The 26,738-nt window shown below is 41.9% G+C and overlaps 1 protein-coding gene across 3 annotated transcripts in view; it reads left to right on the forward strand.

Annotated features, from left to right (window-relative positions):
* LOC132822896 (pleckstrin homology domain-containing family G member 4B-like) overlaps positions 1-26,738 on the forward strand; it is a 180,499-nt gene that overhangs the window by 105,014 nt on the left and 48,747 nt on the right. For all 3 annotated transcript variants that reach the window (XM_060836289.1, XM_060836290.1, XM_060836291.1), the window contains exons 4-10: positions 159-353; positions 999-1,122; positions 4,616-4,709; positions 7,125-7,211; positions 9,668-9,784; positions 22,081-22,179; positions 25,629-25,777. In XM_060836289.1, coding sequence (XP_060692272.1) covers positions 159-353; positions 999-1,122; positions 4,616-4,709; positions 7,125-7,211; positions 9,668-9,784; positions 22,081-22,179; positions 25,629-25,777 — 865 coding nt within the window. The remainder of the gene's footprint in view (positions 1-158; positions 354-998; positions 1,123-4,615; positions 4,710-7,124; positions 7,212-9,667; positions 9,785-22,080; positions 22,180-25,628; positions 25,778-26,738) is intronic.

Genomic DNA, 26,738 nt, shown 5'->3' on the forward strand with positions numbered 1-26,738 from the left:
TTGCATTCAAAATTCTCCATCTGCCAATATAGTATTTGAATCCATGTAACTAGAACATTCACTTGGGCCTCTTGATTACTAGTCCAGTGACATGACCATAAAGCCTCCAACTCTCATCAGCAGAATAACCAAACATACTCCTTTCTTTTCTCCAACAGACATTAGTAAAGAGGTCAGGATTCAGCCAGATACTCCGGTCCCATTGAGTCAAAGAACTGAGACAATCTTACCGTCTCCTGGTGCAAGTTTAACAACCAGTGCCTCTCCCATATCAGAACATCAGAAGAGGTTCGCAACACGCTGCCTGGACCTCAACGGTGATTTGCTACATTCAGGAGCTGCTTGTTTACCAGGTATCCTGCATCCCGGTCAAAATATCAGCATCAAATGTAAAAGCAAGGACACATTAGGAGTTGAATCTTCTGACAGCGATTGGACCCTGTCACTGGGCAATATGGTGATCAGAGACCTTACATGTGGCCACTGCTGTTGGCGCTGCCCCGATTGGAGAATTGCCTGCAGTCTAGCCATCCACTTAGCTCAGGGTTTCCAGGACAGGCAGAGGTGGACCTTCAGCTGGCGTGTAGGCTTACTACCTCTCTATAAAATTCCAGTTGACTTGTTTTTCAAAAAAAAATTCCGTTGGTTATGTACCTCCATTATGTGTAGCAGCCAAATAACCTAACCACCAATTAATTGGAAAATAGACACAAAATGACAGCTCATTAATGATGGCCCAGCCACAACTGCATGAGAATCTGAAAAACTGTTTTGTTCTGCATGTATTGGAAAAGCCTCATCCTTGGAGATGATTGCTTCTGTTAAGAAGTTGCTCACTCTGTAATTGTATTACATATACACATGTTTTATGCATACAAGAAATATAATTGGTAAAATATGATATTAAGCATGTGTCAAAGTGATTTTATAAGAAAGCTGGATGTCTGGTGTAGCATGAATGTATTAAGTAACTTTACATTCTTTTCTGACCTTTCCAGGAAGCAGAGATAAAGCAGGGAGAGCTGTGTTACAAGTCTGCAGTGATAACAGGTTTTTGCAGAGTCAAACCTGCACCACTGATGACCTTGCCAGGTTCCTCCTGTACTTGTACAACATTCCCAGGTGAAACTTTCCTTCGTTGTTGTCGCTTGACGACAGAAAGACTTTGCAATCTCAGAGGGAACGCACATTTTTCAGCTCTTACTTCACTTCGGAGAAAATCAAGCCCGACTCTATTGCATAAGCAGACTGATGTGTTTAGTAGTAGGAAAATTACATCCAGTCATAACAGCGTTGGCCAGCCAAAAAAATAAATGCAGTTTCACTCAGACTTGGCTGAATTGTTCAGACCAGGCAGGAAGTGAGGTTTATTTGACAAGACTCGGTCTTGGCTTGTTTAGATACTTGCTTTAAAAAGAAAGTCCTGTGGTTCAAGAGGTTTGGTGCTGAAACAATGGGAACCTCAAAAGTGAGGCATATTCTCACAAGCAGTATTAACTTCAACTCAACATCCCTAAAGTCCAACAATCTTCAGTCCTCAGTTGTAAAAAATTGAGTAGTGGTAGCATAATGGAAACGTTACTAGACTAATAATTCAGAAACTTGGACTTGTGCTCCAGAGACATGAGTTTAAAACCTATTATAGCAGTTTAGGGAATTTAAATACAATCTATTGTAAAACAAAGAGAAACTAATCTCACCATTGAAACTCATAAAACTACTCGATTGTTGTAAAAAAAAGCCACATAATCTGTGTATGTACTGTGTGGAAGAAAATTTGTCATCCTTTCCGAGTCTGGCATATGTCTCTAAGGCTTGCTATTAACAACCATGAGAAATAACTAAACCCACTTGGATAAAGCACTGGGGATCACAAGGGCAAGAGAATCTCATCAGTAGACTTTGATTGACTAGAAAAATAGATTGGTAGCTGACTGCTGACTGCCCTGCCTAAGTCCTGAAGAACATAGCTGCTAGTCTGAGCTTGTGATAGTCTGGGTGCAGTAATCAATAAAAGGGTGTAACCAATGTGGTCTCAACTTCACTGACCTTGTTGATGTGGCTTTGTCTTCATCAGTGGCACAACTACCCACTGTTAAATGGGATAGATTAAGAACAGATCAAGCAGCTCTAAGTTGGACATGTATGAGAGGCTTGGGCCATCAGCAGCAGCAGAATTCCATTCAGCCACAATTTATTACCTCATGGTGCAGCATATCCCCACTCTAGCATTGCTGCTGTTTCGGGAGAGCAAGCCTGGCAGCACTTTCCAAACCTGTACACTCTACCACTGAGAAGGACAAGGGCAGCAGATGCATGGGGACATCAGCATCCGCAAATTCCACTCCAAACCACTCACCATTGTCACATTGAAATACAGCACAATTCCTCCACTTGCACCAGGTCAAAATCCTGAAACTTCCTCCATAACTGTACCTATATCCTAAACACTGCAGTGACTCAAAAAAATCTGTAGCCAAGTTGCACTACTTAAAAATAACAAGCTGCCTGTATACTAAATATGATTTCTGGGTATGGTAGACAATCAGAACAAGACTGGGCTGTCAATGGCAGGGTGAAGTTCTGTTATGCAGCTGCAAATGTGTTGCTGGTCAAAGCACAGCAGGCCAGGCAGCATCTCAGGAGTAGAGAATTCGATGTTTCGAGCATAAGCCCTTCATCAGGAATAAGAGAGAGCAGCCAAGCAGGCTAAGATAAAAGGTAGGGAGGAGGGACTAGGGGGAGGGGCGATGGAGGTGGGATAGGTGGAAGGAGGTCAAGGTGAGGGTGATAGGCCGGAGTGGGGTGGGGGCGGAGAGGTCAGAAAGAGGATTGCAGGTTAGGAGGGCGGTGCTGAGTTGAGGGAACCGACTGAGACAAGGTGGGGGGAGGGGAAATGAGGAAACTAGAGAAATCTGAATTCATACCTTGTGGTTGGAGGGTTCCCAGGCGGAAGATGAGGCGCTCCTCCTCCAGCCGTCGTGTTGTTATGTTCTGCCGGTGGAGGAGTCCAAGGACCTGCATGTCCTCGGTGGAGTGGGAGGGAGAGTTAAAGTGTTGAGCCACGGGGTGATTGGGTTGGTTGGTTCGGGCGGCCCGGAGGTGTTCTCTGAAGCGTTCCGCAAGTAAGCGGCCTGTCTCACCAATATAGAGGAGGCCACATCGGGTGCAGCGGATGCAATAGATGATGTGTGTGGAGGTACAGGTGAACTTGTAGCGGATATGGAAGGATCCCTTGGGGCCTTGGAGGGAAGTGAGTGTGGAGGTGTGGGCGCAAGTTTTACATTTCCTGCGGTTGCAGGGGAAGGTGCCGGGGGTGGAGGTTGGGTTGGTGGGGTGTGTGGATCTGACGAGGGAGTCACGAAGGGAGTGGTCCTTGCGGAACGCTGATAGGGGAGGGGAGGGAAATATATCCTTGGTGGTTATGCAATTGACTTTGTCTTATTTACTGTCAAAATAATGCAGAAAACTGGTAAAATTGCATTCATTGTAGTGTCCAAATTTTATTTTGTGTCCTCCCGGTATCCTGTTCTAAGGATGTGTTATCTCATCCACTGTTTGTGGAATAGAAGCATATAGGAATCAACACTAACTGTTTAGTGCTGCCACCTACTGAGAATAAAGCTATCATTTTGAATGTACTTAGGAAGTAAAGACAGACATGAATTTTATCCTCTTTGCAGCCTTGGGATATTGCAAAACACTTGGAAAACAACGACGTGTAGTCCCTACTGGTAATGAAGAGAAATGTAACAGCCAAGTTCCAGTGATGTGGCAGTAATGATCCTATCATCTGTTCTAGGGATATTAGTTGAAGGTTAAGTATTGGCCAGGGCATAGGCAGAATTTCCTTACCTTTCTTTGAAATTGTGCCCAAGATACTTTCATACCTCATCTAAAGGAGACACCTCCAATCACATAGCAATTGCATAGTACTGTACTGAAGTGTCAGTCTCAATTTTGTAAGTAACATTACTGGAGTGGGATTTGAAATGTACCTTCCACTGTAGAGACATGAGAAATGCCAGACCATTAAGTTGTTTCCCATCATTCAAAGCTAGTTTTCAGCAGCCAGCAATTATTGTCTTATATATAGTTTATGGGCATTGATAGTGCTGACACTGTTTTCTATTCTAATCAACCTCGATTGCTTTGAATATAGTAATGACCATTTTCCATAAATCACTGCAGTCTCAGGTGATAATGTTGCTACAACAGTATTAGGTGGGGAATTAGAGAATTTTGACTTAGTGACACAAGAGGTATAGTTATAAATGCATATCAAGATATTCTGAAGATGATTTAGTTCTCCTTATATTATTCATTTTGCTCATTTATGCTTTCGAAATACCCCATCTGGAACTAATGGTTAAAAATACTGATAGTTATAAGCTAATGGCTAAAAAAAAGTGGAAATTTCTCATATTAGTTGTGAAGTGAACAAATTCCAGCTGGAATTCCCTGACATTTATTTGGAAACTGTACCTTAGTTTTGTTGTTTGGACATCCACAGCTAATAATTCCAGTGATTATAAATCGTTATTGAAAGCAGAAATGCTAACTCGATTGCACAACAAAGATTCTTTAACTTTATTCTTAATGTTTCTTCTCCCAGGAAAGAAGTTCGAGATCTGGGATTAACAATCGTTATAGATGCCAGGAGGCGCCCACCGCATGTTGCATTATTTAAAGCTTTAGGATCGCTTCAGGTGAACATGGATAGATATTTGCTATGAAATGATGGCAATGTAATTTTAGAGACTAGCTGTTCCTTCCTATTGTTGTTAGCAACAAACAATTAGCATTAGACAGCAAAATAATCATCCGTATATCCTGATGCACTAACGTTAAGTGTAACACAATGAACACTTGTCCCAGCTCTCCCAGAAACCATTTGATATCCTGCCCAGAGCAGTTTGAAGAAAACTAATCTGGAGAATTCCTCTCTGACTCTTTTTTAGATGATGGAAACTAGTCCAAGAGATCAATCTGGCCCTGATTTAGGTTACAGGAAGCTTGCCTTTTGCATGAGGTGATTTTCAATCCATCCAGAAATTTTCATGAAGGAGTTCACGGATCTCTGTTCACTGCAAGTCCTATTCTACAGGCTCATTATTCTCTGGGTAAAAGAAAAAGCACCTCCTTCAAACAAACTTGGATCTCCCTTTACACCATTTGGTATTATGATCCTTGATTCTCCATGGAAACGATACAGCAGATAGGAGGGCATTTGGCTTATCTTGTCCAAATGCCCTTTCTAATCCCATCTTCTTGCACACAGCCCATAGCCCTGAAGCTTACAGTACTGCAGGTACTTTTGTGTAACTGTCTCCAACATCAACTCAGATACCAAATTCCAGACACCCTCTGTGTAAAAAAGGTTTTTCCTCATGTCCCCTCTAATCATTCCACTACTTAGCTTGAATCTGTGACCCCTGGTTTTTGAACTCTCTGCCAAGGGGAACAACTTCCTCCTCTCTGCCCTATCTCTACACATCCCAATTTTGTTTACCTCAATCATGTTGTCTCTTAGACTTCTCTGTTTCTAATCTATTTGAAATAATTTCACATCCAATAGTCTTACCTCTTTATTATCTTATAAATTCGAATTAAACCATAACTTGTAACTGGAAGCATTTATCTAAATTGGAAGTTGTCTACAGTAGAGTGTGCGACGCAGTCTGCTTTGACATATCGATGTAGCAGTTGTCACCAAAGTTTCCTTCTCTAATCTCTTAATTCCACGTTATCAATTTCAAGGTATTATTAGCAATATATTTATCTTATATTGAGTAAAAATAATTTACAGATAGGCCCTAAGTTTAAATCTCTCCCATCCCACCTTATTATTCCAGTCAGCCATTGTCTTCGACATCCTAATCTACCTCCAGTTCCAATCCTTATGCCAGCCTGTTTCGCTTGCATGCAATAGATGATTAAGACATCAACTCGGGCAAACGATGTAATGACACAGAAAACTGACAGAGTGCAAGAAGTCAGGAGAACAGGAAAAGTAGTTGAAGGGAAAAGATATAAGGAAGGATCATGAGAAAGTAAACAGAGGATTGGGAAAAAGGAATGTAGAAATGAAAAGAAAGAAAGGGCTGAATTTTATTGACGAGAGTGCAAAGGTTGTGGTCAGAGAGGTGATGAAAGGTTTGTGCCTCTAAATGTTATGTTTCTTTGTCAACACCAACCTGTCTCAAGGCGATTTTTCCAAGATGAGGACATTCCATCTTCAATTGTTAATGGTTGATTAAGAACTATCGCCAGTGTTCAGCTGGAATTTTCTAGTCAACCTGCATACTCCACAAGGCATCAGAGACTAGTCCAGCACCACAATGAGAGGGCCAGCACTTCAGGCAGAATTTGAAGTTCTCATTGCCTACGTGGTCACACCTTGATCCATGGCCTGCCCCATGGAGCCTTCAACACTGGTGACCTGACTACTGACAGCCATTATTTGTTTAAAATTTATATATGTTACAGAGAGAGAGATGCTCTCTGTCTCTCTTTCTTTCACTGTCACTTTCAATCTCTGTTTCTCTCTGTCTTTTATCTGAACTTCAGGTAAGTCGGGGAAGAAGACTGTGTGACAAGTCTACAGTAGATTCTGTATGTTTTGCTTTTAATTAATCAAAACAAAAGGTATATACAATAACTCCACAGAGGCTGGTATCCTTTTATTTACATGAGCAGTCCTTGACTATAGCACTACGCCATACAGAATCAGACACTAGAGTGGTAGTATCCCTGACACTCATCCTATTTATCTGTCAGCTAGGGTTCCCTGATTGGACCAGATTTACAGCCCCAATCAGGGAACTCATATTCTGTGAGGTCTAGCTGGCTGACTTTGTTACAATCCCTGCAGTATGTCAGGTAGGTGCCATTGTGACTGAGTCCTCCTTAAGCTCCATGTGGAAGATGTTTCAAATCCACATAGTAAAAATGATCCTTTCCAATTTAAAAAAATAATTCAGCAGTTACGATAGGTCCACTCAAATGGAAGGTGTGTTCAGTTACCATATTATCCCGGAAATGTGATATTGTTTCTCGGTTTAGAAACATATATTTGTATCAAAGTCTCAACTGCTTAATTACTTTCTGGTTCAAATCTGCAGGATTTTGCTCCCCATTCCATTCATTGTGTGCTGATACTGACAGAGAAGGAGACAACTCTCAAACTGGAGAAATATCCAAGAATATCTGTAAGTGCCATTGAAACTGCTCAGGAAATCCAAGTGGAATGTGTTACCAAAGGCAAACACAAAGTGCAATCCAAAATTCTTTTTGCTGATCTAGATCTCCTCCCCTTCTCCAGTGACCAGGAGTTGTAGCCTAGTCTGTCTCTTTCAACTCTGTTTCTAAAGTGAAGAAACAAACTTTTTACTTGTCAACTGTTTGCTTGGCAGTTCTTAATGGTCATTTTACAGATGGGTCACTTTATTAAAAAACAAATGTATTGATTTTTCTGCCCAACATGTTTTCTCTACACCTTAATTTTGTTTTCAAAATTAACCTGAACTAACCGTATTAATACTTTGCCTACAAGAGCAGTTCGGTGGTTAAGAGTTCTGCTGCGACTAACTCACATTCTGACTCTTCAAAAACATGTCTTCTATCTGCAGGGCACAACTCAGAAATTTCATGAAATACTTTCCACATGCCTAGTTGAGTGTAAAACTTGGCAAGACTCGAGAAACTCAACACCATCCAAATCAAAGCAGTCCATTTGATAACAGCCCAACCACTACATTAAACCCATTCATGCCCTCCACATTATCACACAATGGTAACAGTATGTACAAAATGCCCTGCAATGACTTGCCAAGGCTCCTTCAACAGCACTTTCCAAACCTGTGATATCTACCTCCTAGGACAAGGACATATGCAAGTGCTCTCTCACACATCATCTTTTTACAATATATGTTAATGATATAGAAGATGGAATTAGTAATAACATTAACAAATTTGCTAATGATACTAAGCTGGGTGGCATGGTGAAATGTGATGAAGATGTTAGGAGATTACAGGGTGACCTGGACAAGTTAGATGAGTGGTCAGATGCATGGCAGATGCAGTTTAATGTGGATAAATGTATGGTTATCCACTTTGGTGGCAAGAACAAGAAGGCAGATTACTACCTAAATGGAATTAATTTAGGTAAAGGGACAGTACAGAGAGATCTGGGTGTTCTTGTACACCAGTCAATGAAGGCAAGCATGCAGGTACAGCAGGTAGTGAAGAAGGCTAATAGCATGCTGGCCTTCATAACAAGGGGGATTGAGTATAGAAGCAAAGAGATTCTTCTGCAGCTGTACAGGGCCCTGGTGAGACCACACCTGGATTACTGTCTGCAGTTCTGGTCTCCAAATTTGAGGAAAGACATTCTGGCCATTGAGGAAGTGCAGCATAGGTTCACGAGGTCAATTCCTGGAATGGCGGGACTACCTTACACTGAAAGACTGGAGCGACTGGGCTTGTATACCCTTGAGTTTAGAAGACTAAGAGGGGATCTGATTGAGACATATAAGATTATTAAAGGATTGGACACTTTGGAGGCAGGAAACATGTTTCCGCTGATGGGTGAGTGCCGAACCAGAGGACACAGCTTAAAAATACGGGGTAGACCATTTAGGACAGAGATGAGGAGAAACTTCTTCACCCAGAGAGTGGTGGCGTGTGGAATGCTCTTCCCCAGAGGGCAGTGGAGGCCCAGTCTCTAGATTCATTTAAGAAAGAGTTGGATAGAGTTCTCAAGGATTGTGGAATCAAGGGTAATGGAGATAAGGCAGGAACAGGATACTGATTAAGGATGATCAGCCATGATCATATTGAATGGTAGTACAGGCTTGAAGGGCAGAATGGCCTACTCCTGTACCTATTGTCTATTGTCTCTTGTTTATTGATTTGGGACTATATTGCCATTTCTTTAGTGTTGCTAGGTAAAAAGTGGTAATTCTCTTGCTAATATCTCCAAGGATGTACCTACATGGTATGTACTGCAGTGCTTCAAGAAGGCAGCTGATGAACACCTTCCCAAGGGCAATGTCAGATGGATATCAGATATTGATCTTTCTGGTGATGTGCACATCTTGTAAAAGACAAAATAAAACAAAAGATAGATTCAATTGAGTAAGCTGCACCTTAATGACCCTTTATACTTACTGTTCATTTCCACGGAAAAGCACACTATCCCTACTTTTGAAATCAGGCAATTGTAGAAGATTAAGAGCAAAGAGAATTAGGGGTAGTTCACTTATTCAGGTGTAGTAAATCTCTATTTATCTATTGACATGCATTTATAGCCTTGCTAAAAGATTTGTGTGTTTTATTATTTTATATTTTTATAAAACACAAACATGTTATGATTGAACTCAAATGAATGAAAAGAACAACTGCAGTTGTAGTCTCCTGTGTCTATAACCCCTCGTGTTCTTTTTATTGATTTGATGAAATCTCAAGGTTTGTTGAATTGACTATTTTGCAGATAGTGCTGAATACAAACAATGCTCCTTGCCTGGGAAATCTAGACCAGGGATCCAATCTTTGCAGGATAAATGTCTTAACTAAAGGAAAGATGAATTACAATCTTCAATTTGTAACTACACTTTAACATATATAACATGAAATATATGCTGTATGTTTTCTTTTGTTTTATCAGATGGAAGTTTTGACTTCCTTGAAAGCCCTGAATAAGTTCATTGACAACAACCAGTTGACTGAGAATCTGGAAGGGACATTACCCTACAACCACTCTGAGTGGATTCAGTTCCGTATGGTCAGTAATACATCATAAAAATATTTCACAAAAATGTGTATTGCGTTACGTTTTGTATTCCTATCAATAATCTCAAAATTACACATGTTTGATATTTACAAATGTGTTTCATTTCCATTGGTTGCACCTCTTTAGAATCCTTACAGTGTGTAAACAGGCCCTTTGCCCCATCAAATCCACACTGACCCTCCAAATACTCACCCACCCAGACCCATTCCCCAACTACTCTACATTTACCCCAGACCATTGCACCTAACCTACAGATTCATGAACAGTCAGGGCAATTTAGCATAGCCAATTCACTGTTGGGCATCAGGACGAAACTGGAGCAAGCCCACGCAGACATGGGAAGAATGTTCAAACTGCACACAAGCAGTCGCCCAAGGCTGGAATTGAACCCAGGTCCCCAGCACTGTGAGTGCAACAGTGCTAACCACTGAGCTATCATGCTACCCTAGATGTGAAACCTTGTTAGCTTCACAATGTGGTTGAATATGTATCTCTGATGACACTTCTCATCTACTTGGCTATTTCATCCAAGTTGGGTTTGCATTGAGTTGGTTGGTTAAGGTCAAAAAGGATCTGGGGAGAGTACATCAGGATTGTTCATTAGGCCTGGTAAAATGCACAAAACCAGGCAGAATCATAATTTTGGGACAGCTGGAAGATGACATTTGTACAATTGGTTCATGGGATATGGAAGACACAGGCAAAGTTTGCATTTATTTTCCATCTCTCATTGTTGCTGTGGGTCTTTCCATTTGAAACACTGCAACCCTTAATGTGGCGTACACAAAGGTACTGGGTAAACAATTCCATAGTTCTGACTCAGTGAACTAAGCTGTTGTGTGACCTAAATGGGAGCATGGAGCTTCTAATATTCCTCTATAACATTGTTACTCTGGCGTTGGTGATAAATATTGGAAAAGAGGCAAGTGCTTTTGAACTGACCAGGGTGATTTGCTGCTTGAACGTTCTGTTGATCACACATACTGCAGACATCAGTGCAATAATGATGTTGAGTCCAAAGACAGGGAATAAGTTAAGCACACTTTGTCCTGAATGTTATCAAGCACATTGAGTGTTATCACAGCTTTTAAAAAGTGAAAACACATGCATCACTAGAGCTTTGTAGGTGAGAGGCTGAAAGAATTGGAGCTGAGCTGCTCATAGCAGTGCACGTAATTTTGTCCTGCACTTATAATCGAGGTGTAGATATGGACAGTCCAGCTTAGTTACTGTTGACCCTTTTGTGGGTGCCAATCCTTCAAAAGTAAGTTAACTTGCCATGGGTTACATTGCAGCTGTGGCATCTGGCTGGGTGGAAATTTGCCATCTATTTGCTTTCAGAACAACAATGCTTATAGCTCACAAACAATTTGTTGTTTGAGGAGCATTTTGGAACAGCCTGAGGATATGAAAGAAACTATATGTAATTTGTAATTATGGTTACCAGAGTAATGAGGCAAGATATAAAGCCTCAGGGAATTGTCTGATTACATGGTAAGCTTTATTGCCGAACCACATTATTTCTGAACCTACAATTCACTCGAACAAAATTTTCAATCAATAACTCTCCTGGAAAATGTCACTAAAGTGAAAAGGCTTCACTGACAGAGTTTTTAAAAAAATCTTCGAAAAGTCAGTTTTTCCGACTGTTCATGTTTGTAGAGGACTTTGACATGTGTGTGCAGAGAGTCACAAGGGAATATCATATTGTGGCAATAACAGAGACTTGGCTCACAAAAGGCATGAAACATAGATGAATTCAGGTGGCTGGATTTTTCTTCTTTTTAGTGTCCGGTCAGTGAATGGCAGAGAGCGCACTCACTGTCCAATTAAAGTTGATGGGTGGGCTCCTGAGATTAGGAGGACCAGTAGGACACTCACCAGCAAGACACATCAGCAGTTCCTTCACTGAAGATGGAAATTGTCGATGCATGTGGGGCACAGAGAGTGGAAGCCTCCACCTTGAGGAGCCTTCCAAACATGACTTAAAAACTCACAAATTGAAAGAGTTTAACAGCTGGGCAGGCCATCCTGAAGGAGGGCTAATCTCTGCCCACAGGGTGGGCTGCAGCTGTAAATGTAGCCATTGTGATTTAGTGACGGAGGTAAGGGGGTGGGATAGGATGTTTCCAAAAACAAACCGTCACTGGAGCACTTGCACCCCACAATCAGTCACTGCCACTCAGTGGTTCTGCTTTGGCCACCACAGGCAACATGCTGTTGTTTGGGAAATCTGAGTTGGTGTCCATCGAGGCCTTAATGGACGCCTTGAATACCCTTTATTGGCTATCCACAGCCTGTAGGTAGGTAACATTTCGGCCTTCATCTTAAAGTTTTAAACTTGGCTCAGGGTGGAAAGCATGTGACCAGATTGTCATTCCAGTTGGCTGCAGAATTCTCTAGAGCCACCCCTCTAGCCTTGGCCTCAATAAACTTTGGAAATCCAGCCCAAATTGATAAGCAAACACAGAGAGGAAAGAAAGGCAAATTACAGTGCTGGAGAAAGTGGATGTTCTGGAAGAGTCAGGGACCGAATCTATTTGGAGAAAGAGAGGACTGCAGATGCTGGAGATCAGAGCCAAAATGTGTGGTGCTGGAAAAGCACAGCCCATCAGGCAGCATGTGAGGAGCAGGAGAATCGACGTTCCGAGCATAAGTTCCTGATCAGGAATGAGGGGGTGGCCCAAGGTAGCTGAGAGATAAGTGGGAGGGGGTGGGGGTGGGGGTGAAGATAGCTGGGAATACAATAGGTAGATGGAGTTTGTGAGGGTGACGGTGATATGTCGGAAAGGATGAAGGGCTTATGCTCACAACGTTGACTCGTTCCCCAGATGCTGCCTCACCAGCTGTCCTTTTCCAGCACCACACTTTTCGACACTGAATTTATTTGGTTAGAATCAAGAAAGAAGAGTTATCCTTATACCATTATGTGTATGTTCGAAGACACCAGAAAGTTGTAAAAGCTACAGAGTAATGAAATTGGGAGACTTTAATTATCTTAATGTAGACTGGGTTAGAAATCTTCTAAACAGAAGGGAAACAGTTTCTTAAGTGCAATCAGCTGAATTTTATTGATCAATATGTTTTTGTCTCAAATTCTGGATTCATGAGTTACGTCAAGTGGATCAAGTGTCTTTAGGGGAACATTTCATCATGAACTTTAGGTTACTTATGGAATTGGGCAAGGAGCAACCTAGAATATAAATACTTAATTGTAGATGGAAAATGTCAGTGGGATGGCAGCTGAGCTGACCTGGGAAACCTGGAATCAAAGATAGAAAGGCAAGACAGTAGAGGAGCAAATGGATGCCATTGGAAACTATTACTTCATTAATAAAGATAATAACATCCAAGACATATGTTTCAAAATTAATGCAACTTTGAGCAAAATACCGAACACCCAGGTTGTCTTCCTATTCTGTGGTTTTTATAGATACGTATGTAATGTATATAAATCTTAATTTGAAAGCTTGATTTAAAGGGTGCAATAACAGACTAGTTGTGCTATGGATTAGTAGTCCAGAGGTATGGACAGATGGTCTGGAGATATGAGCTCAGATTCATATTGTAAGAAGGATGTGATAGCACTGGAAAGGTGCAGAGAAGGTTTACCAGGATTTTGCCATGGCTGGAGAGTTTTGGTTATGAGGAGAGATTGTACAGCCTGGCATTGTTCTCCTTGGAGCAGAAGAGATAGAGCAGAGTGGGGGACATGATTTGGATGCATACAATAAAAGGGGACACAGACAGGAAGAAACAGTTCCCCTTGGGTGGAGGGATCAGTGACCAGGGGAAGGGGCAGGAGGTTTAGAGGGGATTTTTTTTACTCTGAGTATGGTGGAAATCTGGAACTCACTGCCTGTAGGCAGTGGTAGAGGCAGAACCCCTCAATGCTTGAAGAAGTATTGAGATGTACACCTGCGATACCAAGGCATACATAACTATCGGACCAGTGCTGGAGAATGGGAATGGAATACTTAGGTGGTCGTTTTTAATCAGCACAGGCTTGATAGGCTGAAGGGGGCAAACATTTTGATCTCCATGACTCTATGTGCCACTCGGGAAGCTTCTTTCAAAAGGGAAACCAAAGTCTGAGCTCCCTGGGTATCAAGGAGATACAAACAAATGAAAGGGAAAATAAAAGAGGCAAAGAAGGAGTTTGAGAAAAAGACTTACAGCTGGTATAAAATGGAATCTAAAATCCATTTAAATCATAAAGAAGTGTTAAGAAGAGGGGTTGGTGCAAATAAGAATGAAAAAGGGAGAAATGCATGGAGGCAGCAGGAAAGGTTGAGGTACTAAAGGAATATCTTGCCTCTGTTTTTACCAAGGAAGGAGATTCTGCTCAAATCATGTTGAAAGTGGAGATACTGGACAATTAATGAAGTGTAGATCTTTAGATTAGATTCCCTACAGTGCGGAAACAGGCCCTTCAGCCCAACACATCCACATCGACTCTCTGAAGAGTAACCCACCCTGACCCATTCCTCTACATTCACCCCTGAAGAATGCACCTAATGCTATGGGCAATTCAGCATGGCCAATTCACCTGACCCACAGATCTTTGGACTGTGGGAGGAAACCGGAGCACCCGGAGAAAACCCGTGCCGACTCGGGGAGAATATGCAAACTCCACACAGTCGCCTGAGACAGGAATCAAACCCAAGTCCCTGGCACCGCCCCTTAGAGAAACTAGTTTCATTTACAGTTGTAAAGTCAATGGGAGCCGAAGCGATACATCGAAGAATGGTGAGGGGATTAAGGGTGAAAATTGCAGAGGCAATGGCAACAATCTTCTAATCCTCCTCAGGTTGTAGCAGAGGGACTGAGGAATAGCAAATGTTATACCATTGCTCAAAGGGTTGGAATGATAACCCAGCAACTCAAAAGCCGCCAGCTGAAACTCAGTGGTGACAAAACGTTTATGAATGATAATCCTGGTCACAATTCACAGTCATTTGGACAAGTGTAAACTTATGAAGGAAATTCAGCACAGATTTATTGCAGGCAAATTGTATTCAAGCATTTTGGAGTTTTTTTTGATAAATAAGATGATTGATGATGGAAATGCAGCTGGTGTACATGGACTTGCAAAAGGCAGTAACAAAGTGACAAATAGCAGATTTGTTGACAAAGTTGAAGCACATTAGCTAAAGATGACAGTGACAGAAAGTTAATTGAGTGACAGAAAACAGCGGTTAACAGTTGTTTTATCAGATAAAAGCAAGGTATTCAGTAGGCATTTTTATGCAAGTAGTTACGATTTGGAATATAATGCAGGAGCGTGTGAAGAGGCAGATTCAGTTGTGGCCTTTGAAAGGTGATCAGGTAAGCACTCAAAGAAAGAAATATTTTGGGGCTAAGGAGAAAGGGTTGGAGAGTGAGACCAGCAGAGAGCTAGAATAGACAAGAAGTGCTGAATGCCCCCCTTCTGTGCGTAACCACTAAAACATAAAATGTTGTAGAGTCTGATAGAAAGATTCTTGGGATAGAAATCGTTATATGTTCTACCTGCAGCAGGATCTTGAAAATCTGAGCAGGTCTGAGCAGAGTTATGAGGCTGTGGAATGTGTGACAGGAGTTAATGATTATAACAGTGACTATATCAGTGTTCAAAGACTAGGTTAGCCAAGTAGTTGAAGGAACATGTGATAAAGGGTCATGGGAATACAGTGGATACTTGCGATTAGACCAACTGCTGGCTTGGAAAATAAGCACCGATCTTGGTTCTGCTGAGTGGACTGTTTCTGCATTATAAGTCTATAAAAAGTAGATTTCTTAAAGTTTATTTTGCGTCATTAACTACCTTATAATGTTACATATTAAAGCTAGAATCTATACATTTACTGAGCATGCTTTTTCAGATGAATTGTTCTGTATTCGACAGGAGATACAGTTGCAACAGTTTGCTGATAATTGCTAGTGAACCACATCATGAGTAAATTACAATTTTACAGTATTGAATCTTCAATATAATGATGCCAGATGTTGCCATTCCATCATACTGAGTGCAACAGTTTGCATGAATAAATGTTTATTGAATCAAATAGCTACAGGGTAATGGTTTTAATAGAGCTCTTTTAATTAATACCAGTACAATACCTTCAGTAATGCAGCCATGGTGTCAAAGGCTTCAGTATGACAGTGCCAGATGTTGCTATTTCATCGTGTTGAATGCAACACAACTGGTATGAATACACATGCCGTGGAAAATATATCATTGCTGGCTCCCTCTTCTTCACTCATATTAAGATTCTTCATTGTGATGAAAGATTTAAACACCAGGGGACATGGAAATATAACTATGAAATTAGGACCAGAAGTAAACCTTTTCAAATAAGCAGGTAAAATATGAACACGAGTTAACAAAATTTGCTTGAGAAGTATTTTCTGGTCTTTTCCTCCTGTCATTGTCCCTATTTTTCAGTTTATTCCACTGCACCCATTAGCAATGTTCTAGTGCTTACCATTGATCAGAACTGTACTGGTCTCGTCATATAAATACTGCCAATACAAGAACAGGTCAGAAACTAGGAACCTTGCGTTGAGTACCTCACTTCCCAAATCCCCTAAGTCATAAGGCATACGTCAGAAGTGTGTGATGGAATACTCCTCACTTGCCTGGATGGGTGCAAGTCCAACAACAATCAAAACGTTTGACACCATCCAGAGCAAAGTAGCCCACTAGGTTAGCAACACATCCACAAACATCCAACTCTTCCTCCACTGATGGTCAGTAGCAGCAGTGTGTACTATCAACAAGACACACTGCAGTGATTTGCCAAGGCTCCTTGAACAGCATCTTCCAAACCGATGGCCACTTCATCTAGAAGGACAAGGACATTAGATACAGCACCACCTGAAATTTCTTCTCCAAGCCACTTGCCATCCTGATTTGGAAACGACGCCACTGTTGCTTCAGTGTCACTGAATCAATCTCCTGCAACTCCTTTTCTCACGGCATTCTGGGTCAACCTACAGCACACTGCAGCAGTTCAAGAAGGCAGCCATGACCTTCTCAAGGGCAACCAGGAATGAACAATAATGCTGGTCCAGGCAGTGTTGCCCACACCTCATAAGTGAACAAAGAAAACAGAAGGTTACTTTCCTGTTGGGGTTGGGAGGAAGACAAGGCTTTGAAGAGTTTATTCATAATACTGCAGAGATTGAGAGTGTGGGGCTGGATTGATGAGCTAGATTGTTATCTGCCCATCATTTTGTTTTTCAATGTTGATATTTAGGAAAAAAAAACTTAAGGAGTATGGCCATTTGACCAGTTGTCACTCAACCTCCAGTCATCTGACCCCTTGTTACAGCAACAGACTAATTCCAATGGTACTGAAAGTCCGAGTAAAGTTCACTTTCACGTTCCAAACATTCATCTTTGAGCAGTAACATTTCTTTTCAAACATCTGTTTTCAAACCACTTTAGTCCCATTTCAATTTAATCTCTTGGCCCTACTTTCTCAAACTTGTAGTAATCTTGTGGTCTTGTCTATCCTAACCGATAGATATTTAATACTTCAATGAGATCTCCCTTAGTCACCCTTAAGCTCCTCTAATCTTACTTTATATTTCAATCCCTTTTTATTTGGAAACAGTTTTATTGCGCTTTCTGGCATGTGACCATAATTCAACACTATTCCCAGTGTGGTCTGACCAGCGCATTAAAGTGTTCCAGTCCTACTCTATAATCCAGTCACATCATCATGAACCTGAAAGTGATGAGGAAGCCGTCAATCTCAAATCCCTTATTAAATCTAACTCTGTAAATTGACTTCCATTTAATGTATTTTTAAGATAAACATGTTTTGGACAATGTGCAATACTTACCAGTGTTACATTTTCCAGTTATAGTGTTGCCAGCAAATTTCATAAATCTGCCTTTCAGTTTTAGTATACAGATATTTAATGTGGATGAGGATTAACAGAGATTTAGTTCTAACTGTTGTGGAATCCCAGTCCGCATCCACCTCCCTGGAGTTTCTTGTTGTCTTGGGTTCCCTGAATTTTTGATCAGCAAATTCTCATCCAGTTTTAGTTGGCATAGAATAGTCAGAGGCTAATTTACTGGAGCTGTGCACTGCTATTAGATTATAGCATTGAAGAGATCACATACTAGCACCTTTAAACTTTCATTCATAGAGTGTGGTCTTCGCAGACGGGGCCAGCGTTCATTGGCCATTGCTATATGCCCTTGAGTAGGTATTGATGAGCTGAACTCTTGAACCATTGCAGTCGTTTTGGTGAGTGTCCACCCACAAAACTGTCAGTGAGGAAGTTGAAGAATTTTCATCGAGTGACCATGAAGAAATGGTGACATATTTCCAGGTCAGGCCAGTGCATAATGTGGAGGAGAACTTGCAGGTTGTCACATTCCCACGTACCTGCTGTCTTCGTCCTTCAAGATGGGTCATGGTGCTGTTTAAGGAGTATTTTTGTGTGTATTTGGTGAATGGTGAATCTCTGCAGTCCATGGCCTATTAAACATCAGTGATGAGAATTTGTTGATGTGGTGCCAATCAACTGGGCAGCTTTTTCCTGGATGATGTCAGACTTGTTGAGTGTTGTTGGAACTGAACTTACCCAGGTGAGTGGGGAGTATTCTGACTTGTGTCTTGAGGTAATCAATTGACCTACTTGTTGCAGTTTTTCTAGCTTCTGTTGTTATTATGTTTATATGGCTAGTCCAGTTCAGCTTCTGCTCTATGGTAATCTTCAGGAAGTTGATAGTGTGGGATGCAAGGTTGCTAATGTCATTGAATGTCGTGGAGCAGTAACCAGATTATCTCATTGAAAATGCTCTCTGACTGGTAATTGTGTGATGTGAACATTACTTGCCATTTGTCAGCCCAAACCTGGAAATTGTCCAGGTCTTACTGAATTTGGACATGAACTGCTTCAGTATCCGAGGAGTTGCAAATGGTGCTGAACATTGTGCAATCATCAGTGAACATCCCCATTGTGACTTAATGATGGCCGTTGATGAAGCAGCTGAAGGTGGTTGGGTCTAGGACACTCACCAGCCTGAGGAACTCCTGCAGAGATGTCCTGGCATGACTGGTCTCCAACAACTGCAACAATCTTTCTTTGTGCCAGGTATAACTCCAATCAGTAGAAGGTTATACTTGTACCTGCATCCACCACTTCCTCCAGAAGGTCATTACACATTCAAACCAATTTTTTGTGTGAACAAAAAAATTGCCCCTCGTGTCTTTCCTCTCGCTTTGAAAATATGCCCCTAGTCTTGAAATTCCCCAACGTGGTGGTGGTGGGGGGGGAGTGCAGTGCTGGTGGGGGGGGGAATCATCTTACCTATAACCCTCATGATTTTATAAATCTCTATAAGGTCACCTCTCAACCTCTTATGCTCCAGTGAAAAAAGGTCCCTGCCTAACCAGCCTCCCCTTATAACTTATACTCTCCACTCCCAGCAACATCCTGGTAAATCTCTTCTGAACCCACTCCAGCTAAATAATATCCTTCCTGTAACAGGATAACCAGAACTGCACACAGTACTCCAGAAGAGGTTTCACCAACATCCTGTACAACCTCAACATAACATCCCAACTCCTGTACTCTAGGGTCTGAGCAATGAGGGCAAGTGTGCAAAACTCCTCCTTAACACTCTATCTATATGTGATGAAAACTCCAAAGAATTATCTATCTGAACCTCTAGGTCTCTCTGTTCTACAACACTACCCAAGGCCTTACTTTTAAATGTATAAGTGCTGCCCTTGTTTGTTTTACCAAAATGCAATATCTCACATTTATCTAAATTAAACTCTATTTGCTACTCTTCCGTTCTATTTGTATCATCCAGTTAGTTGAAAAAGTAGCTTCCTACCCATTGAAGTTCTGCTTGAAGAGGCTGCCTTGCCTTTAAAGGGGTGATAGGTTCTCAGTCACAGTGGCACCACTAGGAACTGTGGCCACTACTGGTACTGCAGAAAGCTGCAGACCAGAGGCATCAGTGAATTATGGAGGAGATTAAGGTTCTGTGGGTCAGTGAGAGGAGTGATGACCAATGGAAGAGCAGTGAACAGCCGTTGCTGCTGATTGGACCTCTCAGAGACACAGGATATCTGATGAGAAGGGTTTACCTCTCAGTTTGTAGGGCAGATGCCAGGGTAGGATGGTATGTGTTGTTGTGCCATCCAGCTTTGATAAATTATCAGGGATGGAGACCTCAGTTGGTCTAAGGGTAAGAAGCTTACTAGCGGTGTACCACAAGGATCTGTTTTGGGACCATTGCTTTTTGTTATCTTTATAAATGATCTAGAGGAAGGACTTGAAAGCTGGGTAAGCAAGTTTGCGGATGACACAAAAGTCGGTGGAGTTGTGGATAGTGAGGAAGGAAGTGGTAGGTTACAGCGGGATATAGATAAGTTGCAGAGCTGGGCGGAAATGTGGCAAATGGAATTCAATGTAGCTAAGTGCGAAGTCGTTCACTTTGGTAGGAATAACAAGATGATTGATTACTGGGCTAATGGTAGGCTACTTGGTAGTGTGGATGAGCAGAGGGATCTTGGTGTCCATGTACACAGATCTCTGAAAGTTGCCACCCAGGTAAATAGTGCTGTGAGGAAGGCATATGGTGTACTGGGCTTTATTGGCAGAGGAATTGAGTTCCGGAGTCCTGAGGTCATATTGCAGTTGTATAAGACTCTGGTGAGGCCTCATCTGGAGTATTGTGTGCAGTTTTGGTCGCCATACTATAGGAAGGATGTGGAAGCTTTAGAACGAGTGCAGAGGAGGTTTACCAGGATGTTGCCTGGAATGGTAGGAAAATCTTATGAGGAAAGGCTGAGGCACTTGGGGCTGTTCTCATTGGAGAAGAGAAGGTTTAGGGGAGATCTGATAGAAGTGTATAAGATGATTAGGGGTTTAGATAGGGTAGATACTAAGAACCTTTTACCGCTAATGGAGTCAGGTGTTACTAGGGGACATAGCTTTAAATTAAGGGGTGGTAGGTATAGGACAGATGTTAGGGGTAGATTCTTCACACAGCGGGTTGTGAGTTCATGGAATGCCCTGCCCGTATCAGTGGTGAACTCTCCTTCTTTATGGTCATTTAAGCGGGCATTGGATAGGCATTTGGAAGTTATTGGGCTAGTATAGGTTAGGTAGGATTCGGTCGGCGCAACATCGAGGGCCGAAGGGCCTGTACTGCGCTGTATCCTTCTATGTTCTAAGCTGCCCACTGCCTACCTCCCCACTTTTCAACCAGAATTTCATCTCATGGGATTGGAATGTAGAAACAAGATCTTGGTCTGAGAAACCACATGCCAAAAGAGCGATTAAAAGGAAAAACTTCCCCAGTTTATCCAATTGATTATTTAGAAATAATTGGTTTTTAGTGTTTTGTTCTTCCATGTGTCGATCCAGTTTTAAACTTTGGGAAACCTATTCCAAATGTACAGAAAAGTTAATTCTGATTTTCCTTTTAAAGTGACAGTAAGGGGTTTCTGCCACCAGGTGTCAGTCTTATACTGTGCAATACTGTGATGAGCAATTGAACCTTGGGGATATGTTGGAGCAAATAATGACCCCTCCAGGGGAAATAAGTTGCATTTATATCACACCTTTCACATCCTCATGAGTCCCAAACTGCTTAAGAGCCCAGGCAAATCAATTATAATGTAGTCACTGTTGTAATGCAAGAAACACAGCAGCAAACCTTTGTTCTTCAGGGCCTACCCAGTAGCAAGGAGACAAATGGAACTATTCTCCTGAAGGCTGAGGGATGAATGTTCACCAAGATATGGTGCAGAAGATGTCTGCTCTTGGGAATCTTTCCCATGAGCAGAAAGACATTCAGTTTATCATTTCATCTGAAACCTCAGTGCAGCATTACAGTGCTTCACTAATGTGTTTCTGCCTATGAAATGGGGCCTAATCCATGACTGTCTGACAATGATGGGGTATCTTCCCCACCAAAACTTCACCCTGTCAGGTTCTCTCAAAATCCTCTGCCTCTCCTGGCATTCCCCTGCTGCAACCAAAATTTCAGCAGGAAAGTCACTTTGAAGGGACAATCCCACCATCCCTTTCTAAAATGGCTTAAAAACATTCCAGTACAACAGGGGAATTAACATGGTGCCAAAGAATAGAAAGTGTCGGCCCACAATTTCATTCGACTATAACCAGGCAAAGCTTTGCATTTCTCTGTAAAATGCCTTTAGTGATGTTTTAAGAGATTTTTAGATAATTTTTGAATTTTATGTTTGGTTTCATTTGTGAAGGCTATGTATTTAACACAAATTGTACATTTTATGTTGTTACAGAAACATGATTCATTTGTAACAAACTGCAGAGAAGTTTCCACTTTGTTGCTGGACACCATTCAAACGTTTGAATCAAACAAACCTGGAAACAGTGAACAGGTACACTAACAATAAAACACATTAAAACAGACTATGAACATGATAGATAAGAGTCCTTGGAAACAGCGACGTGATTATAAGGCTCTAAGAAAGATTCACATGTATTCCTGACACATGCTTCAAGCCTGGTATTGCCAAATGATAATTGCATCTAACTTGCATGTTAATTGATAAAAATGACTCAAAAGTCAAACTAATGCTTTCATTTATACTTCACTAATGTAGTGATTGACTGCCCAGTAGGAGTAATCAGTAAATGATTTCAGAGTCAGGTTGGTATGAATCTGGCAGTGCAATGCTGGTGAAACGTCCACTTTCTTTCTGAGAGAGAAAGTTGCTGATCATCTGTTTTCACCATCTGACCCTCATCGACAAGTGTGGTGCTGGAAAAGCGCAGCCGGTCAGGCAGCATCTGAGGAGCAGGAGAATCAACGTTTCGGGCATAAGCCCTTCATCAGGTGCTTATGCTTGAAACATCGACTTTCCTGCTCCTCGGATGCTGCTTGGCCTGCTGTGCTTTTCCAGCATCACACTTTTCGACTCTGACCTCCAGCATCTGCGGTCTTCACTTTCCCCTACTACCTAGGCCTAACCAACTTATTGCTTGGGGAGAAACCTGATTTTATTGGATCAGTTAGTCTTTACTACAACTGTCTGCTTTTCAATTCCTGTGGTTTCAAAACAGTACCTGTCTACTTGGTTGAACATTGGTTCATATTTTAACTTGTTGGCTTCATTTTCTGAAATTGAGCATTTCAAAGCACTGGCCAACCTTGTATTAAAGATTCAGTCATGCAGTGGTAGTGTCCCCACCACTGAGCAGGATGCTGGGTTCAAGTTTAGATGAGGATGGCGGTTTCCTTCCCTAAAGGACATCCGTGAACCAGTTGAGTTTTTATGATTGGATGATACTTTCATGGCCACCATTACTGAAGCAAAATGTGGCAACAAGTGTTGGCACAGGCTTGGAGGGCTGAATGGCCTGTTCCTGTTGTTTGTTCCAACTTTCAGTTCCAAGTTTCTGGGTAATAGTTAAATTTAAATTCTACCAACTGATATCTGGTCTTTGATTTTGTGGTATTTGAACATTAAGCCTGAACCTCTGGATTATTGTCCAGTACCATTATGGTTACATCACTGCACCTCATCAAACCTGTAACTCTTCTTTCTTCTATGTTCACACATTAGGTCCTTCCCTATGTATATTTCCATTTTGAATTATTCTCTCACCAGGTGACAATAGGAAAAAGAAGGGGAGAAAGATGAAACCCTCATGCAAGATAATAAATAAACTTCTTACATTTGGACAAATAAGACAATAAGACATAGGAGCAGAAGAAGGCCATTCAACCCCTTGAGTCTGCTCTGCCATTTAATGAGATCATCTCCTCCACCATAATCCTTAACACCAGTGTCCCAATAAGGCTGCGTACTCAGCACCCCACTACACTCCTGATACAGTCACGACCGTGAGGCCAATTTCCGCCCCAACTCCATTTACAAGGTTGCTGACAACACCGCCATTGTAGGTGGGATCTCAAACAGCAATGAGTGCAGGAAAGAGATTGTGCTTAGCGGTACAGTGTAAAGACAACAATCTCTCCACCAACTCAGCAAAATGAAGGAGTTGGTCATTGGCTTCAGGAAGCAGAGTGGAGAGCACGGAGCTGCCTGCATCGATGGAGCTGAGGTGGAGATGTTTGAGGGTGTCACTTTCCTGGGAGTGATGATCATCAACAATCTGTCCTGATCCACCCACATCGGCACAATGGTCAGGAAAGAATGACAACGTCTCTACTTTCTCAGGAGGCTAAGGAAATTCAGCATTTCCTCAAGGACACTTACCAGTATTTATAGATATGCCATAGAAAACATCCTAGCTGGATGCATCACAACGTGGGTTGGCACCTGCTTCCCAAGACTGGACAAAATGACAGAATTGTGAATACAGCCCAGTCCAATAGGCAAAGTAGTCTCACATCCATTGATTCCATCTATACTTCCCGCTGCCTCGGGGAAGCAACCAACATAATCAAAGACCCCCCCACCCTCGTTATACTCCCCGACACTCTCTTCCATTGGGCAGAATAGAGTCAGAGAGTCCTAGAGATAAACAGCATAGAAACAGACCCTTCAGTCCAACTCTTCCATGCCAATCAGATATCCCAACCTAATCTAGTCCCATTTGGTAGCATTTGGCCCATATCCCTCTCAACCCTTCCTATTCATGTACCCATCCAGATGCCTTTTACTTGTTGTAATTGTACCAGCGTCCACCACTTCCTCTGGCAGCTCATTCAATACCCGCACCAACCTCTGCATGAAAGTGTTGCTGCTTAGGTGCCTTTTAAATTGTTGCCCCCTCACCCTAAACCTATGCACTCTAGTTTTGGACTCCCTTACCTTGGGAAAAAAGACCTTGGCTATTCTCCCTATCCATGCTCACCATGATTTTATAAACCTCTATGAGGTCACCCCGCAGCCTCTGACCCTCCAGGGAAAGCAGCCCTAGCCTATTCAGCCTCTTCCTGTGGCTCAAATTCTCCAACTTCCTTGTAAATCTTTTCTGAATCCTTTCAAATTGCACAATATCCTTTCTATGGTAGGGAAACTAAAATTGCACGTGGTATTCCAATAGTAATCTAACTAACCCATATAGCCACAACATTACCTTCCAACTCCTATACTCAATGCACTGACCAATAAAAGAAAGTGTACGAAACACCTTCTTCACTGAGATATGAAAGCTTGAATACACATATCCACAGATTCAAGAACAGCTTCTTACCCATTGTAATCAGAGGTGGACCTCTCAAACATTAATGGGGTAAGGAAGGGCTTATGCCCGAAAAGTTGAATCTCCTGTTCCTTGGATGCTACCTGACCTGCTGCGCTTTTCCAGCAACACATTTTCAGCTCTCAAACATTAATTCCAATATCTCTATCTGCAGCTGGTAACACTGTATTCTGCACTCTGTTCTGTTACCATGGTGCATTTTGTATGTACAATCTACCTGTAGAGCATGCAAAACAGCACTTTTCACTCTTTCTCGGGACAGACAGCAGCGATAAATCAATCAACCAATCACGACCGATCTGATAAACTTTCCTGCCTTTCCCTCATAACCTTTGATTCTTTTACTGATTAAAAGCTGTTTACCTCAGTCTTGAATTCACTTAATGACCCAGCTGAAATAGCCCACAGCTATAAAGCATTCCACCTATTCACAATTGGTGCCAGGTCCCATTTTGCAAGTGCAAATAGAATTGTGTAACTGTGTGGTGACAATTGCATTGATGAAGTGACTGAGTTGTCTTTTGCCAGGCCTGCAGTGTTTCCGTACACTGTTTATTCCGATTGTAAACGGGATGTTGGAAGTACACTGTGGGTTTGTGACAACTTCTTTTCTGCAGCTGCAATTTTGATTTTATTAATTTTCTGCTTAAAGGAGGTTACTCACTGCATAAGTAAGCACAAACTGATGATGAAGCATGTTCTGCAAGATGCCCGATTGGTCACCCTGCAGTTGGAAGGTGGAGCAATTCTTGCTAGACTGAAAAAAGAGGAATCTCGATTCAGCTCCTCTGAGGACTACAGGTGAAAGCTCATACGTGTTTAATTCCAATATTTTAAGAGAGTTTGTTGATTTTAATTTTTACCAAAAGCCTTCATTGTATTGATATCAATATCAACTGCATAATCATTATCTATAAATAAATAGTTTCAAACAATGAATACGCTCCGTTAGTTGCAAATTGTACACAATTGTGTCAACCACCCATTCTAATTCTTGTTCACCTCTGACTTTGGTGAGTTGCACCAATTTCACCAAAGAATTGATGTGAAAATCTCACAACTTCAACCACTCTCCTTCTTTAGTCTCTGTGTCTCAGAAGAAGCTCACTCCCTCTACTGTTCTTACTCCAACCTACTATGTATCCACCAACTTTCATCTGCATCATCAGTGAGGTCAATATAGCCCAGTAATTTGGGATTTTTATCCGTTCGTTCATGAGGTGAGGGCATCACTGGCTGGTCCAACATTTATTGTCCTTCCCTAATTGCCCACAGGGCAGTTAAGAGTCAATCACATTGCTGAGGGTCTGGAGTCACATGTCAGCTACACCATGGATGGATGACACTTTCCTTCCCTAAAGGGCATCGATGAACCAAACGGGCTTTTCCAACAATCGGCATTGGATTTATGATTATCATTAGAGTCTTTGGAGTAGATTAGGTTACTTACAGTGTGGAAACAGGCCCTTCGGCCCAACAAGCCCACACAGACCCGCCGAAGCGCAACCCACCCATACCCCTACATTTACCCCTTACCTAACACTACGGGCAATTTAGCATGGCCAATTCACCTGACCTGCACATCTTTGGACTGTGGGAGGAAACCGGACCACCTGGAGGAAACCCATGCAGACACGGGGAGAATGTGCACACTCCACACAGTCAGTCGCCTGAGTCGAGAATTGAACCCGGGTCTCTAGCGCTGTAAGGCAGCAGTGCTAACCACTGTGCCACCGTGCTGCCCACTAATTGCACATTTTTA

The sequence above is a fragment of the Hemiscyllium ocellatum genome, chromosome 15 (genome assembly GCF_020745735.1).
Source record: "Hemiscyllium ocellatum isolate sHemOce1 chromosome 15, sHemOce1.pat.X.cur, whole genome shotgun sequence".
NCBI classification, from domain to species: Eukaryota; Metazoa; Chordata; class Chondrichthyes; order Orectolobiformes; family Hemiscylliidae; genus Hemiscyllium; species Hemiscyllium ocellatum.